At 37.4% G+C, this 17,861-nt stretch overlaps 1 protein-coding gene across 10 annotated transcripts in view; it reads right to left on the reverse strand.

Moving 5' to 3' along the window:
• ADAMTSL1 (ADAMTS like 1) overlaps nt 1-17,861 on the reverse strand; it is a 1,026,435-nt gene that overhangs the window by 276,917 nt on the left and 731,657 nt on the right. For 6 of the 10 annotated variants that reach the window (XM_063713990.1, XM_054521047.2, XM_024252162.3 and 3 more), the window contains 2 exons: nt 6,401-6,475; nt 3,027-3,184 (listed from right to left, as the gene is read on the reverse strand). In XM_063713990.1, coding sequence (XP_063570060.1) covers nt 3,027-3,184; nt 6,401-6,475 — 233 coding nt within the window. Of the gene's footprint in view, nt 1-3,026; nt 3,185-6,400; nt 6,476-15,320; nt 15,402-17,861 lie in introns of all 10 variants that reach the window. The other 4 variants (XM_054521046.2, XM_054521045.2, XM_063713991.1 and 1 more) reach the window with 1 other exon arrangement.

A 17,861-nucleotide genomic window follows, 5' to 3' on the forward strand; every position in this document is an offset into this window, starting at 1 on the left:
TCTCAACACAAAAAATTGATACATATGTGAAGTAATACACATGTTAATTAGCTCAGTTCAGCTGTTCCACAAAGTATATATATTTGAAAACATGTTGTATATGATGAATATAGTTTTTACTCAATTAAAAATTAATGAATAAAAATTAAAAGAGAACTTGTTTCAATTAGACTGTTTTAAGAGAATGTCCACATCTCAAAAATAAAATCCTGCCATGCCTTAAAGAAAAAAAAATCTTCAAATAGCTGTTGGATAGCTCTCTGTGAAGACCCAGATACTCATGGCCTCTGTGTAAGCACCACACTGATGGCTTTCTGCTCTATATTTGGTTTATTTTGCTTTCTGAATCACCTGACTTCATACCACCAGATCGCCAGGGTAATGACCCCATCTCAAGGATGATGCTATTTTGCTGATTGTGAAGATGGATTTTGGTGTTTCTAATGACGTTTGTCAAGGTGAGGTTGGTTTGAGACTTGGGTACATGGCCATTTAAATCTATAAAGAGAATTTGATTAATCAACTGTACATATGTATTATATACATAATGCAAAAGAGACTACACTTTGAATGCTACTGAAAGCTTAAATCGTATGATATATATAATTGTAAAAGCTAAATCATGAAAAATGATAAATAATCAATAGCAATATCTTATTTTCAGCTATTTCTCTGAGGAAAATTAGGGAAGAGAAAGTTGTTTCATTACGAAGTACTAGAAAAAAGATAATTTTCTTCTTTTTTTCTGTACGTACTTCAATTATCTGGCTCATTTTAAAGTTTAAGCAAACTAATTTAAGAATTACATAATCTATCTTAGAATAACTTTACATTTATTTGATTCCCAGTGTTTTCTAAAGAAACACTGAGGAAAAAGATATATACTCTTAGAAGCAACATAAAATATTAAAAGCGTTCTGGACCAGAAGTAAAGAAATGTGATTTTCAGTGCTGGCTTCCCATCAGTGTGAACTCAGGCAAGTCGGTCAACTTTCCTGAAGCTAAGTTTCCTTGTGGGTATAATAGAGATGTCAGCGTCTGCTCTATTTAAACAATTGCTGTGTGGCAAAAATTCTTTATTTATCCAGCACTTGTTAGTGCTTATTGGGTTCTTCTTATGGAGATATGAAGACAAATACAATTCAGTTTCTTCTCTCAAGGAACACAGAGGTGGGGAGATACAGACAGAAATTTGGGGTAGAGTCAAAGAATACTCCTGGAAGGAGGAGATCTTGAAGAAGAAATAAGAGGTAGTGAAGAGAATGGAAGAAGACAAGATAAGAGCATTCCAGGTAGAGGGCACAGCATCCTGCAAAGGTAATGAGTTATGAGAGCGTAAGGTGCTGGGGGATCTGCCCATCATTCAGGGCTGAAACAGAAGGGGAAAAGTCAAAGTTGAGGTTGGAAAGGTGGGCACAATCCAGCTAAACAAGAGTAGCAGATACTGTTATGGATTTGTCTTCTAACCTAGAGGCAATGAGTGAAGGTGAGGGGTTATGAAGGATTAGGAAAGGGGTTTTAGGAAACTCACTCTGAAGGTAACATAGGCAATGAAATCAGAGGCTGGTAAACTAGCTCAGGGTCCATGGTACTTGTTCAGATGAGAAAAAGTAAAGGCCTGCACTGATGCAGTGGCAGCAACGATGGAGGAGAAAAACCAATGTTGAGAGATAGTTTGGATGAAGTCTGACCGGTGGCATATAGAAGGGAAAATCAGGGTGAATCAAAGGCTTCTGACTTGCCTGGGCAGACAGTGTCTTCATTTATAAGATTTAAAAAAATAAAGATGATAAAGCAGGTTTCTGGGGCTCAAGTTAAACTTAGGCATGTTGGGCTTGTTGTGCCTATGGGTTATCCAAGCAGTGATATGCAGAAGGCAACTGGATAGATGTAGCACATTTGACAATGCTGTGAGCTGTTCCAATGTAAGTAATATTGCTTGAATCCAGTTGTATAATTTCAGCATTTGTATTAACTCTCACAAGGCCACTAGGGAAATTACTATAGTATACTTGGTCTATTTAATGGTACTCCAAGGGCTTCAAAGAATAAAGACATCTTTCACTTCTTTACTGGATTTTCTTGCTTAACGGAAATAATTTAACTACCTACAGCATCATTTCTATTGTGAGCTACCTCGGATGGCTTGTAGCTTCTTGCTCACATTCATGTGGCTGGCGTCTGGACTGGATTAAAAAGAACTACCATGCAGATGGAGACGGAGGACAGTATTCTGGAACCTTTCTCCCTCCAACCTTACTGCCTATTGCATTTTCCTGTATGCATTCTTACTTCCAGCTGCCATGGGGTCATCAAGCTTTAGCTTAAATCAAATGTCCTCTGGCTCCAGGTCCCATGATGAAAAATTTATGGAGTCCTGGACACATTACAAGTTTTACAGCTTTACAGCTGAAATCCTTCAGGTCCTCCTGACCTACTGAAGGAAAAATATGTTTTATTTTATTGTGATTCCCAAATGTTCTTCTAGTGTGTGCATTTTTCCAGCAGAATGTGCATGTTGCTTCCAGCAATGTGTTTTATATTACCTTGAAGACTAGGGAAGCTCTGATAGAAGGAAACAACTTAGTTTTCTTGCCAGTACAAAAGAAAACAGAGCTTGCCATTGGAAGCATGATCAGTTGACCAAGTCGGTGGATAATCGGTTTGTTTTTCTCTTATACTGAGGATAGCCTATATAAGTCAACGACTGTATCCAAACTATTTTAAAAACAATCTATAGCCACCAACTTATGATACATTGGCCTCTTAGGTGGGGTTATTTTATTAATTACATAATAAAGATTGTATTAATTATATAATAAAGATTTCCTATGACCTTGAAATATCATATGTTCTCATAAGGTCCAGGATGCAGCTAGCTCAACACCCTCAGATTAAACATTTCCTGGGTAACAAATGGGCTTTCCAAACATATGTCAGAACCAAAAGTCTCTGTCTGCTCAGGAAATTATAAGTAACATCATTCGGGATGTGGCTTGAAAAGGAGGTATCTAAATAGGGCTCACCTTGACAATGAAATCTGCTGTGAGTGGTCCAGCCATTCTCAGTATCTCTTTGTCTGGAAATTTCTGGAAGTCCACACTAGAATTGTCCACAAGAAAAGTTCCTGTGGAGCTGAGACTGTTTTCACCTTTAGCCCCCTGGAGGGTTTTGGTTTCCAGATCTATATAATCAAACATATGAAGATGAGAGAAAGATGTTCCTAGGGCAACCACAGGCAAGCACATTTCATGCAACAATGTTTAGAGCTAGGTAAGGGAGACACATCATTCTTTATATAGCTGACAAAATTGAAATTGTGATATCAACAAACTATACAGGCACTGCTGAGTCACATAGGAATTTATGCTGGAGTTGAAATTATTTCAAAAGTCATTAGCCAGGCATTCAAGGGTTCCTGTCAAAAAATCTTTGACTCTCCAGATGATGTTATTTGGGCATCCCGCTTTACTGCAACCCTATTCCTTTTACTAAACCAATTCTTATATGTCTCCTTTTGACTTCAATCTTGATGGCCCTCAGCCTAGGATACCCTCCAGTTTTCTTTTTGCTTTGCAAGATCCAGGGTGTATCTCTGAGTTGCCTCAGTACCCGTATGACTTTATATTCGTGCATTAACCTGTGTTTATTTATACTTTCTAGTTACTTACTACACTGATGCTATTGTTCAAAATGAAGAAACAATAGTGATATAAGAATAGGAACTATCATTTTCAGTATTCTCTTTTTAAAATCCATTTTGATACTTAGTTCAGCTTTATGCATATATAAGGTATTTCATAAGTGCTTAAGATAGAAAAAAACCCTTTATTTCTGGAGCATTCAAATCCAGATTTGGCCAATGACAAAGCCTATGAAGCATGTTTTGTTGTAGAAAATCAGAGCATGCTGGGGATGATGGTAATTATGATGTGTGATTCAGAGAAGACTAAGTTCTCATGTGACTGAGGGGTGATTTAGAACAACTGTCTGTTATGTTGCATGAAGAAAGATGGATGGACTAAGGCTAATGGTTTCCAAATCTTGACAAGAACGCTTGGTTTTGGCAGAGATTCCTCAGCAGAAAAATGGAGTGCTTGGGTGGGGCTCTGGGTTAAAACAATTTTAAGGTCTCTGGAGGCACTCAAGTACCTAAAGTACTTGTATTACATTATTGTAGAGGGGGTCTACTTGTAGTTCTCTATTGCAAGGAATATCAACAACTGGAAAATCTTGGTGTTCAATTAAATGCCTAGTCACTCTCAGATGAAGTCTGTGGAGCCTTTCTTCTAGAGTAGGCCAGGCTTCACTCCCTTGCCCCAGAACAGAGGGGATCCCATCGAAAAATACAGGGCATATCAAAGGAATATTGGAGGGAGGAAATCACGTTGTTGTCATCAGGGGAAAGCAACTGTACTAAATCTCCTTCCTCCAGCCTTCCTTCCTCAAACTGCCTCACAGGCACTTGTAGAAATATTTCTAGGACATCAATTAACTTAGTTTTACAAAAATCTTGCAGTTGTAGGCCTGATCTGAGCATCTGATTCCATTTTATCAAGAGGCTTACAGCTGTCCTTCTCAAGGTACATCTAATTAAAGATGAGCCAAGGGGGCAGACTAGATCGCCTCATCTTATTCTGGTTTGGTCCAAAATATTTAAGGTTGGTTTCACACTGAACCAGCTTCTGGGAGTGAAGGGCAAAAGAGAAACAGGGTATCCTTCACTCCCACATTCATTTTGCTGAATTATATTTCAAATACAAAAAAAGAACACACAAGGAAAAATAATTTAGCTATACATATGCTACCAATAGTATGTTTGTTGGGAGAGAAAAGCAGATTCCAGTTTGCTTTTCATCAAATCTTTAGGATAATTAAATCAAACAAGGCCAATTCTTCAGCTTCTTTGTGATCACATAATTAGGAAATCTAGGAGACTAATACATTTATAAAAATAAATTTCCCTCTTAAATCTACTCCTATGGGTTCCTTCTTCCGCAATGAAGAGTCAGTCCCCCACTTGGTGATGATCTTGGCCTGAATATTTTATTTCAGTATCTGTTACTGCTCACAAAAGTACTATTTTGAGTGGGGTTGTTACATTAGAAGTTAGCCCTCTCCAATTCTCAAATGGGGAAAAATGAATCATTTAAGTGGTAATAATACACGCACATACATTATCTTTTGACATGTGAACACTATATTTTACAGGGTTGTTCAGGATTAGAAACAAACTTGAATCCATAGAAGGTGACTTAATCAGCATTTTCTGGTTTTGCCTGAACTGTACCTTACTTATTCTTTTACTTCACAAGGCCTTTCAAATCCCACCTCTTCCGTGACATGTATTTATTTTTATATTTAGAAAGACTACTGTAGGATATCTTGACTTTTATGGGCTTCAATTTGTCTTCCTCTTGTTTGTCTTTTTAGCATGATTTCATTCATGATCCAACTACTAAAAAATAATGCTTGCTATCTAAATTGGTTTCACAGGCATTTGTGTGGGAGGGGAGAAAGGACAGACGATAGATGGCTTTGTGGAAACCCAGGAACAATCACAGTGGAGGAAATCAGAAATGCTCAAGGAACCAACTGAAGTGAAGCTTTTCAGTGAAATTGAATTTTACAGAAAATGCTATCATATCCCCTCCCATCCTCTTCTTTGTTTATAGCCTATAATTTTCTTGGAATTTACAGGTCTATATCTAAACAACACTAAATAATAAGAAATAGGTGGCTCTGTACTGCTGCCTTGGCATGACTGAAGATCAATTTTTGCACAAACCCTGGAGGAGCCATGCTGCCATTTGATCTTTGGGGTTATGATTACCATTCAATCCTGAATCCCAGTAGCTATCTTTAAGATATGAGGGCCCTGAATTTTCTTTAAAACATGGGATGCTTAATTACACCATGATGGTTTTCTTTAAATGCTACAGCGTTAAGGTTGTTTGGTGTTTCTATGTTCCTCTGGATTGATGAACTAATGAAATATGAAAGTAGGTAGAAAAAGAGAACGAAGGAAGAAAAGAGAAGGGGGTTAGAAGAAAGAAGAAAAAAGGAGAGGCAAGGCAAAAAAAGATTGAGATTGGAAAGGAAGAAGAAAGAGAATGAGATATAATAGTCACAAGAGCATAAACATGTGCTTAACCCATGAACAACCCATTGGGAGCATCTATTTTGTATTTTTCAGGATGACTGTGGTTAAAGATAATTACCACAGGGGTTTCTGCCATCTCATCAGGCAGCTAAAAGATAAACAGAAGCACTCAAAATATCATATTATGATAGAGTAGAAAGATTTGTATTCTTGTGTTTTAATCTTTTCTGGGAACACAAAATAAATAATAATGACTACAGTTCCCAATTCCCAAAGGAAAACAATGGAGTTACTTACATAAGTGATCAGGACCTTTTAAGACAAGGCGAATATGTCTACTTCCATAGGGAATTGCAACAACAGTATCATCCACTAGAGAGAAACAAAGCAAAATCTTAAAAGCATGTCACTTGACACAAAATTATTGATTGCCTTCTAAATAAAGGCACTGACTTACATACCTTAAAAATTACAGGTTTTTTAAGTGTTTGAAATGTGAAGGCCAATATTTAGGAATCAACATTTTCACTTTGCTCAAAATAAAATATGCCAAAGATGCTAGTCACTAGTTAACTCCTAGAGGATTTGGCCTTTTAAAAAATAGGAATTTTGATATACTGAAAAATTGGTTTGCAATTTTTCATTTTTGATTTTAAAGTCTGGTCTTATATGATCAAAAACACTTGTGCTGAATTAAAACATAAAAATAAATTATAATGTTTAAAGGATGAATTTATTACATCAAAATCTGGACTTCTCTCCAGCAGAATATCTTGGATGAGTAGAGCAGATAAGAGAAGTGGAAGATATATTGGTATGCTCTGAACACCCCAGGGGCAGAAATCATGCCTTCTAGTTCTTAAATATCCTTCACAATATCTATCCCTAATATTATACGTAGTGAGCACCCCATAGGTGTTTCTTAACATTTCTCTACGCTATACTCTATTTAAAATTTTTTTTTTAGAAATTGATTGAACCACAGATCACTTTATAATGGATTTCTTTTCACTCTATTTATAAATTGAGCTTAAATTCATTAGAAGCAGACATGTTTAAAAATTAGAGCTATATTACATGCATCTCAAATACATCACAGGCATTCTTATTCAGAACTCCATTTGTAATGACAGTATCTTATATTTTTATGGTACTGCAGAGTTTAAATTTCACCTAAATTATACTATTTACTCCCTCACCCAAAACTTGTGACATTGGCACAGAGGATTTTCTGATGAAGAAATGAAATTTCTGGGAAGTACAATGCATAGTCCAAGATCAAATGGATAGAAAGGCACTTCAGAAGACAAGAGAAAGGCAGGTTTTAAAATATTTACCAGCATATTCAGAAGCCCTGTGTGATTCTTTGTTCATACTTATCTTTTTAATTTAATATATATTTATATATATAAAATATACATATATTTTTTTTACATATCTTTTTTTTTTTTTGCGGAATCTCACTCTGTTGTCCAGGCTGGAGTGCAGTGGTGTGATCTTGGCTCAACTGCAACTTCCGCTTCCTGGGTTCAAGCAATTCTTCTGCCTCAGCCTCCCAAGTAGCTGGGATTATAGGCGCCCACCACCACGCCTGACTAATTCTTGTATTTTTAGTCGAGATGGGGTTTCACTATATTGGCCAGACTGGTCTCGAACTCATGACCTCATGATCCGCCCACCTCAGCCTCCCAAAGTGCTGGGATTACAGGCGTGAGCCACTGTACTCGGCCCTTATTATTATTATTGTTATTTTGAGATAGGGTCTCGTTATCACAGCATGATCACAGCTCACTGCAGCCTTAGCTTCCTGGGCTCAAGAGATCCTCCTACTTCAGCACCCCAAGTAGCTGGGACTGCAGGTGCACACCACTACGCCCAGATGATTTTTGTAATTTTGTAGAGATGTGGTTTTGCCACGTTGCCCACGCTTGTCTTGAACTCCTGAACTCAAGAGATCCACCTGCCTCGGCCTCCCAAAGTGCTGAGATTGCATGGGTAAGCCATGCACCCGGCCTGTTCAGACATATTTTTTTAATAGTGTACATAATTATCCTATCATTGGAAGGATTTAGGTTAAATAAGATAATCCCAATTGTTACTCAATTTCTCTGAACCTTAATATTATCATCCTATCTTTAGCAGAATTTAGTTTAAATTAGTGAATCTCAGAAGTTACCTGACTTCTCTGATCTTCAGTTTCCTCATTTGTAAAACAGTGAGAACAAAACTTGCCTTATACTATTGCCGTGACTAGATATAAATATAGACATGAATCTAGATATATGGATGTATAGCCTGGAACACAGTAAGTATTCTGCAAACATTATTTTCCTCTCTCTACCCCAAATCTCTTAAAGGACAGGGACTGAAAAACTATTTTTTTTTTTATTGTGTTTCAACTCTCCAAGGCCCCTAGCACATTACCTGTTGAATGAGAAAAAAGAATCACACGCTCCCAATTCCTTCCCCGGAGACGTTACATTATCAAGTTCTCTACAAAGTTGAATATTCCACTCATGCTAAAATCTTATAGTTGTTTTTAATGTCATACATTGTTGAATTTCAGAGAGCTAAGAATTTGTGGTACATAAGAACAACAACAGAAAAAAAGTGTAAGGGGAATATAGAAAAGGAACCAAAAAAAAAAAAAAAAAAAAAAACTTAAGACTAGGCCTACAGAGCTTTTTGTTTGTTTGTTTTTTGAGATAGAGTCTCACTTTGTTACCCAGGCTAGAGTGCAGTGGCGTGATTGAGATCTTGACTCACTGCAACCTCTGCCCCCTGGGTTCAAGTGATTCTCCTGCCTCAGCCTCAAGTAGCTGGGATTACAGACTCCTGCCACCGCAGCCCGGCTAATTTGTGTATTTTTAGTAGAGACGGGGTTTCACCATCTTGGCCAGGTAGGTCTTGAACTCCTAACCTTATGATCCACCCGCCTTGGCCTCCCAAACTGCTGGGATTACTGGAGTGAGCCACCACACCCGGCCGAGACTGGGCCTACAGAGCTTTCAACGCCTTGCATAAAGACATGACTTTTTAAGTTTGCAAAAGAAACTCAAAGCAGTTAAAACAATGGGACTTTCTAGAAATAGAAAGTCTTTGTTTACCCACAGGTCAAATAAAGTGCAAGTAAAAGGAAAGCTTTCTGTTTGGCCCTGCCATGCTCAGCAGCAGTCTTCTGACCCACACACAGCTCACGCAGCCTCCCTCTTGTTCTGCTGGGAAGTGACTCACATTCCATACACTGGGACATTAATGCCCTAGCTTTTGGTTGACGCTGTAATATCTGTATATTCCCTAAAGAAGACAGGGTGTGGTAACATTTGCATACACCCCCAAAAAAGAGAGGAGAAGAACCTCCTAGAAAGTTGTTGAGGAAGAGGGTATATGGAGAAAGTAGACCAGGTGAATAGTATTTTCTGATGCCCCTTGCACTCATCTAGTCAAAGAGAAATGAAGCAACTCAGCAGTTGCTGATACAACTGGTACAAACTCTAGCAGTTGGCAGCACATGGCACAGAAGTAGGAAAAGCCACAGCCTTCTCTTATATATTATTCTGAAAAGGGCTGATGGACCCCTGGCCAGTCATTAAACGATCTGCAAATTCATTACTTTAGTCCACAAATATTTTTTGAGTGTCTTTTAGTGTCAGGCTCCATGCTAGGTACTAGGGATTCAGTGACAAAGAAGATAAACAAAGCACTAGCCCCACAAGATGGTCCTGAAAAAGGGATATAAGATAAAATATGGGAGAAATACAAAATACTACACCCCCACAGATGAAATTCCCAAAGCATATTCATTCATTTTTTTAGGAACCCTGCACCAAAGAAACCCATTTCACTCTACTTAACCCAGTGTATACCTAAGATGTTTACCCATAAAAACTTTTTCTTATGTGTCATCTGTTAAAATCAGCTGATATATCTTAGGACTTACTTTAAGGAACAGTACTTTTAATGTAACAAAAAACAAAATAGGAAAAACAATTAAAAATTTCATTTTGTGCATGTTCATAAAAAGCCACTTTTGAGTTGTTTATGTATTAATAATTGTCTCACTTGCTGATAAATCCTCAATGATTTGGGATGGATTGGAAGATGCTTCTACTTGGCATCTATTAGAATGTTGTGTACAGAGTGATGTTTAAGATCTCTTAGGATGTGAGAGCAATCTGGTTGCAACACCTGCCTCCTTGGTGATTAATGCCATTAGTATAGCTGGCGAGGCAGGGTCCACATCCTCTCCCACCGTGCTGCACATTCCTCTGGGTGCCGTTTCCTACAAAGGCGCACTGTTCTATGATCGAGTGCATCTACCCTAATCTATTCTGGCTTTGTTGACTGAACCATGATGCCAGTCTTCGGGACATATTTCTAGCTTATTAATCAACAATTCTAAATGATCTGCTTCAGATACCAGATAACCCCTTTCTCCATTCGATGGACAAAATTTCCATGGGAATCATAAATTCTGTCATTTCACAGATATGGGTTGCAAATGCCTTTTCTCAAGAAAATTCTTCCCAAGGATTGTACCTAAAAGAATTCTTTAAAAAATATCTATCTATATGTATATCACACAACTTTCTATATAGAACATTTTATATTCATTTAAAAATCTTGTCATATGTGGATGTTCCGCGTGATTCACAGCTGTGTCAGAGAAAGGTGATGAGGATAATATTTTGAAAGACAGAATTTTCTATTCTGATGTCTGAGTTTATCTTATTCTTAGATCCGTTGATGAGTTCATATTTTTAAAGACTCTTCCCTCTATGCCTATGGAGCTGATACTTTATTTTATTTTATTTTTAAAAATGAGAGAGTCATTTTAAAATACAATTGACTATGTATAAAAATAGTCTGCCAATCTTGAGGAGGTTTAAATGGTATGTTTTACATCTTCATGACAGTTTTATTACTCTTAAAATATATCCAACAAAATAAGAAGTTGAGCATCTGAGGCTTTCAATTTTCTCCCTGGTTTATCTGTAATTGCACAATAGAAGATATATACTGGACAAGCCAAACAAGATGCCCTCCTCATTCCCATCTGGAGAACTTCATCCTTCCATTTGCCTAGGCCAGAAAACTTGGAGCCATCCTCTACTTCATCTTTATATGTAATCAGTTAAAAAGTTCTATTGTCAAAATACTCTATTTCATTGATTCCAAGAGGGACAACTTTTCATACTTTAACATATATGAAATCAGAATACATCTCACAATCAGTAGTATCTTATATTCCCTCTCACTCAGGCAATAATCCTGACATAGATACCTTTGCCTACACAGGTGCTAACATCAAAACAGCCAGTATCAAACTCACAAAATGAGTGTCAGCCACTTGGGAGAAAGCTCTAAGACAATACTGGAACACATTCAACCTCTAGGAACCAAATGGCTGTGGAGGTTGTAGGGAGACGAGGAATCAGAATTACAGGTGCTTAACTGCATTGCCGTAGGAGTCAAAAGTTGGCTAGCTCTATGTAAGTGCAGAGCTGAATTGAGAGCCCAGCACCAAGACTTCTGCTTCTGACAAAGATGAACTAACAGGAACCAGATTTAATATTATGTCTAAAACAATCAAAAAGTCAGATGAAACCATGGTTTTTAAGATATTGGATATCAGGCAAACAAGAGCAGCAATTCTGTATACTCAGGAAACACATCAGATAAGGCCCAACATTGCCCCAGCTTACTGCCTTGATAGAGTTCCTAGGCTACAGCTTTGGAAGTATGAAGGCCTGTAGAGCTCAGTAGATTCCCTGAATTGAGTAGACAAAGCCAAGAGTCCAAGGAGACCAAAACAGTTAGAATTTCTGGGACAAAGTAACAGAAAGGAGAGAGCTATACAGAAAGACAACTCTGGAGACCCAAGAGGGTTTCCTTAAAGTAGCCAGCAGCATACTAATCAATACGTAAGTGTGAGGAAATTACCTGGCTTGGGGAAAGAACTACACAAAAGAATTACAGAGAAGAGTACACGGTGCTCATACAGGGCTGAGAATAGTATCTTATCCCATCAGCCAAAGTGACAAACTTTGTAAGTCATGGAACATTCAGTAGTCTACTCAGAAAGGTCCCGCCTCAGTAAAAGGGTACAATTAGCTCTAGACCAAACATGGCTTTGGTCCTGTCTACCACATTTTAAGACCCCAAAAGTTCAAACTGATTTCAGCAACTTAACTGCTCCCAGAACACAGCTCAAGGATATTTACAGAAATACAAAAATATCTACTACTCAAAAAAGTAAAATTTGTAATGTCTGGCATCAAGTCAAAAAATAATGAGGCATGCAAAGAAACAAACAAACAAAAAAAAAACCAGCACATATTAAAGTGAAAAATCAATCAATCCAAACACAGAATGGATATTAAAATAGTTACTATAATGGTGTTCCATATGTTCATCCTTATGAACATCAGAAAATTTCACTGGGGCGTGGTACCAAACATTTAAAGAAGAAATAACATCAATTCCATACAATCTCTTCCAGAAAAAAAGAAGACAAGAGATTACTTCTGTACTCATCGTTTGAGGCCATTTTGTGCTAATACTAACACCAAACAAAGACAATACAAAAAAGAATACGACAGACCAGTATCTCTCATGAACACAGATAAAAAGCCTCAACAAAATACTGCCGAATCAAACTAGAAATCTATATAAAGAATAATGCACCATGACCAAGTACAGTTTATCCCAGAAATGCAGAGTTGGTTATTTAAAAACCAATTAATGTAATTCATCACAATAACAATCTAAAGAAGAAAAACCACATGATTTTGTCAGTTGAGGTAAAAGAGAATTTAATAAAATTCATCATCCCTTCATGTTATTAACTCTCAGCAAACCAGGAAAGGAAGGGAACTTCCTCAATCTGATAAAAGGCATTTATAAAAACCTACAGCTAACATCATACTCAATGGTGAGAAACTGAATGCTTTCCTCTTAAGATTGGGAATAAGATAAGGATCTCCATTGTCATCATTCCTATTCACTATTGTATTGCATGCGTAGCCAGTACAATAAGACTACAAAAAAAAGTGGCTTACAAATTGAAAAGAGGCCAAACCACTCTTACTTGTAAACAACATGATTGTTTATTGAGAAAATCCCAGTCATCTACCAAAAAACTCAGAGGTATTGAGTTTATCAAGTTTACATAATACATGGCTAACACACAAAAATCAATCATGTTTCTATGAACTAGCAATATATAATTGGACATGGAAATAAAGAATACAATGCCAAGCCAAGTGCAGTAACTCCTGTAGTTCCAGCTACTTGGGAGGCTGAGGCAGTGAGCTGAGCTAAGGAGTGTGGGTCTGTAGTGTGCTATGATTACATCTGTGAATAGCCACTGCACTTCAGTCTGGGCAACATACAGAAACCCCATCTATAATTTTAAAAAAGAGAATATAATGCCATTTGCAATAGTTACAAAAAATACAACAGATGTAAATCATATAAAGTGTATGCGATCTTCATGCTGAAAGCTAATAAAGGCTAATCAAAGAGATAAAATAAGACCTAAATAAACAGAGACATCAAATTCTCATACCTTATAGATTGAGTGACTTAACATGCTAAAGATGCCAATTCCTACCCCCTCCAAATCAATCTGTAGAATTAACACAAAAAAATCCCAGCAAGACTTTTTGTAGATATGGACAAGCAGATAGTAAAATTTATATGGAAAGGCAAAGACCCAGAATAGAATAGCCAAAATGAATTTGAAAACAAGAACAAAGTTGGAGAAATCACACTACCTCATTTTAAGATTTACCTTAAAGCCACAGTAATAAAAAAATGGAGTATTGATGAAGGGACAGGCACATATCAGAATAGAGCCCAGAAACAGACCCACACAGAAATGGCAATAGATTTTTGACAGGGTTTAAAGACAATTCAAAAGAGAAAAGGCTGTCTTTTCAACAAATGGTACTGGAAGAATTGGGCATCTATATGAAAAAAAATTCAAACTACCTATCAAACTTATACCTTATACAAAATATAACTGAAAATAGGTCACTGATCTAAAGGTGAAATGTATTTCTGCAAGAAAACGTAGGAGAAAATCTTTGTGTCCTGGTCTTAGGCAAGAACTTCTTAGACATGACATTAAAAGCACAAGCCATAAAAGAGAAAAAATGATAGCCTGGTCTTCATCTAAATGAAAAGCTTTTGCTCTGTGAAAGATAACATTAAGCAATTTTGAAGAAAAAAGCTATGATGGAGAAAATATTTCCAATTCAAATATCCCACAAAGGACTTGTACCTAGAATATATAAAGAACTCCCAAAACTCAACAAGAGAAAGTCAAGCAACAGATTTTTTAAAAATGAGCAAAAGACTTGAACTGACACTATGCAAAAGATGAACAAAGCACACTGTGGTAAGTAGACTAACGTATCCCTCTCCCTTGCCAAATATGTCCTTAAATCTGTGAATGTGTACTATTATGTGGCAAGGGGGAATTAAGGTTGCTAATGGAATTAAGATTGCTAATCAGGGCACCTTAAAATTACGTGATTATCCTGGATGATCTGAGTGGAATCAATGTAATCACAAACATTCTTTAATATAGAAGAGGCAGGCAGAAGAGGAAGCTTGAGTCAGAGAGAGATCTGAAGATACTATGCTACTGACTTTGAAGATGCCAGAGAATGTGCATAGGCTCCAGGAGCAGGAAAATCAAAATTGAAGAAAAAGAAATACTCCCTCAATGCTTCCAGAGCTGTGTTCTGCAAACACCTTGTTTTTAGCCCAGTGAAACCTATTTCAGTTTTCTGATGCCCCCAGAACCAAAAAATAAATAAATAAATAAATAAAATAATAAATTTGTGTTGCTTTAAATCACTTAGTCTGTGGTAATTAGTTACAGCAGCAATTGCAAGATAATACAACATGAAAAGATTTTAACATTATTAGCCATTAGGAAAATGCAAATAAAAACAAATATGAAATACCACAACTCACTGATAAGAATGGCTAAAATTTAAAATGCTGGCCAGGTGCTGTGGCTCACACCTGTAATCCCAACACTTTGGGAGGTTGAGGTGGGCAGATCACTTGAGGCCAGGAGTTTGAGACCAGCCTGGCCAACATGGCAAAACCCCATCTCTATTAAAAATACAAAAATTAGTCAGGCATGATGGTGTGCACCTGTAATCCCAGCTACTCAGGGAGGCTGAAGTGGGAGGATCACCTGAGTCCAGGAGGTCAAGGCTGCAATGAGCTGAGCTGTGATTGTGCCACCGCACTGAAGCCTCAGTGACAGAGTGAGACCCTGTTACAAAAAAAGAAAAAAAGAAGAAATAAAGAAAAAGAAAAGAAAAGAAAAGACAGAAAAATAAAGAAAGAAAGAAAGAATAAATACAGGTGCAGTATATCTAGAATTGGATCACTTCTCATCATTTCCACAGCTACTGGTGCAGTCCAAGCCATTGTCATCTGTGGCCTGGCTTAGTGTAATATCTTTCCAACTACAGTCTATTCTCAGTATAGCAGAAATCTGATCAAGTCATTCCTCTGTTCAAAATCCTCCAACAACTTCCCATTTCATTCAGACTTACAAAACCCCACAATATCTGTGCCATTCTTCCCCCAGCCTCATATCATTTTCTCTAGCCTTTTTGAAACTCACCTCATTTTAGTCACACTGGCTTCTTTGTTCTTCATGAAATATATCCCAAATGCAAATACCACAGGACGTCTGCACTTGCTTTTCTCTTTTCCTAGAATTTTCTTCTCCCTGACTTCTGCATGGTGACCCCTTTTCACTTCCCTTAGATCCTTGTTTAAATGCCATGTTATCAGTGAGTCCTTTCTTTATTAATTTACTGAAAATTGCAGCTTCCCTGCATCACCTGTGGCTGGCAGCCTATACCCATTTCCTGTTCTCCTGCTCTGATTTGTTTTTTCCATGGCTCCTAGGAAGATAAATGGATTTTGTCTGTTTTGTTCTGTGCTGTTTCCAGCACCTAGAACAGTTCCTCAGCATAGAGCAGGTGCCCATTAAATATGTGCTGTTGAATGAATATGTCCTTGAGTGGCTTGTGAGGATAGCCTGAAGCAGCCAGGGGCAAGCGGAAATTTCTTTAATGTTTTGTGCTTTCTTTAAAAAATCCATATGTATTTTGTACTTTATAACATAGAGGCCCTTGTTTTATTATAAGTGTACTTTACCTCAAAATCTTTGAGCTAGAATGATAGTCCAAGAATATGTGTACCCATAGCCATTATACATCAGCATAAGCCACAGTCTGAGAAGCACATTTTTAAGTATTAAAAGCTTAATTTTATCTTGATATAAATTAGTTAAGTGACCTCACCATACAAGGAAGGTAGAGAGAGAGCTGTAGGATCTCCAGGTGATTTCAAAACATACAGATACAGATGAGAGCTCTGCAAAGCTGGAAATATCAAACTGATAGCAAATAGGCTGGCTCTAGCCCTAAGAATATTCTGAGTATACTTGGAAAATATATAATATAGTATAAGTCAATAAATCTTGTGAGAAATGAGCTTTTAAATTTTAAGAATCAAAAGCAAGGTAATGTCAGCTATATTTGACTATTTTTATTGGGCTGGGGGAGTTGAGAAGTAACTAGGAAAAATGAAAAGGCTGAGCGCTACCAGTGGGTAGTCTTTTCCTTTAAGAAAGGAGAAAGAGTACTTTGATCTTGCTCTATTTCCATTGTCTGTATTTGTATTAGGCAATTGTAATGTCTTTTAATAAAAAGATGATTTAAAAAAAATCACCAGCAAATGGCAGCCATTTGATAAACTTTTCCTACTTCTCTTTATCCTTCTGGCACGTTCTATCATGGTCTTTCTCCACTCTCCTGTTTTTGCTTTGTTCCTCTGAGGCTTGATAATGTACGGGGAAAAAAAAAACTTGGATATAAGTTCAGAAAGAAAATGAGTTCAATGTGGGGAATCTGAGTGCCAGAAGTTTGAAGAGAGCATGTGGCGAGCTGACAGTGTCTTTTGGCAGAAGACAGGGGAGAGATCTGGCAGGACTCCTCCAGGCGTGGAGAACTGCTCACCTGGCTGCTCCACTGGGCCCTGCAGAGCAGCCTCATGTTCCCTGCCAGTGGGTCACCTCACAGTCTGTAAATATAAGATGCAAGATTCTTCCAGGGTGGAGAAACATAAGTGAGGCAGTTTGTTCAGCATCTGCTATAGATTGTGGTGAGGTGCATGCATATGGTGGGCTTTATTGATATCAATCATTTTGTCATGAGGCATCATCAGTGCTAAGGTAAACGAATCAATTGCATTTTGTCATTATGTATAATCATCAGGTTGTGTATTATATAATTTACCCACTGTCGGTCTTGAATAGGGCACTTTTCATTGAGGTATTTATTTGCAGACTTGGAGATATAGGGCTTTCAATTTGCTTCAGTTTGTTCCTTAGGAGCTTCTCCATCTTTGTTTTGTGATTCAGGCCCTAGAGGTCACCCATCCCTCCCTAACAGTAGGGTAAGAGGAATGTCTATCTGGGCACAGTAGTCTAGCTCCTCTATGAGAACAAGAAGGTATGGGCATCAGAATAAAGAAGCATCTTTACCATTAAAAACATGCTCCCAGGACACTATACAGCCATTACTGCACACATGCATGACATTTCCTTTTGTACCTAACAGTAATTCCTAGATTCCTAGATAATGAACACTGATTCAGTTACATGACAGAAATAATTAGAGGATTTTAATTCTTTTAGCATTCCATGAAGAGTTCT

This window comes from Pongo abelii, chromosome 13, assembly GCF_028885655.2.
Source record: "Pongo abelii isolate AG06213 chromosome 13, NHGRI_mPonAbe1-v2.0_pri, whole genome shotgun sequence".
Taxonomy (NCBI): domain Eukaryota; kingdom Metazoa; phylum Chordata; class Mammalia; order Primates; family Hominidae; genus Pongo; species Pongo abelii.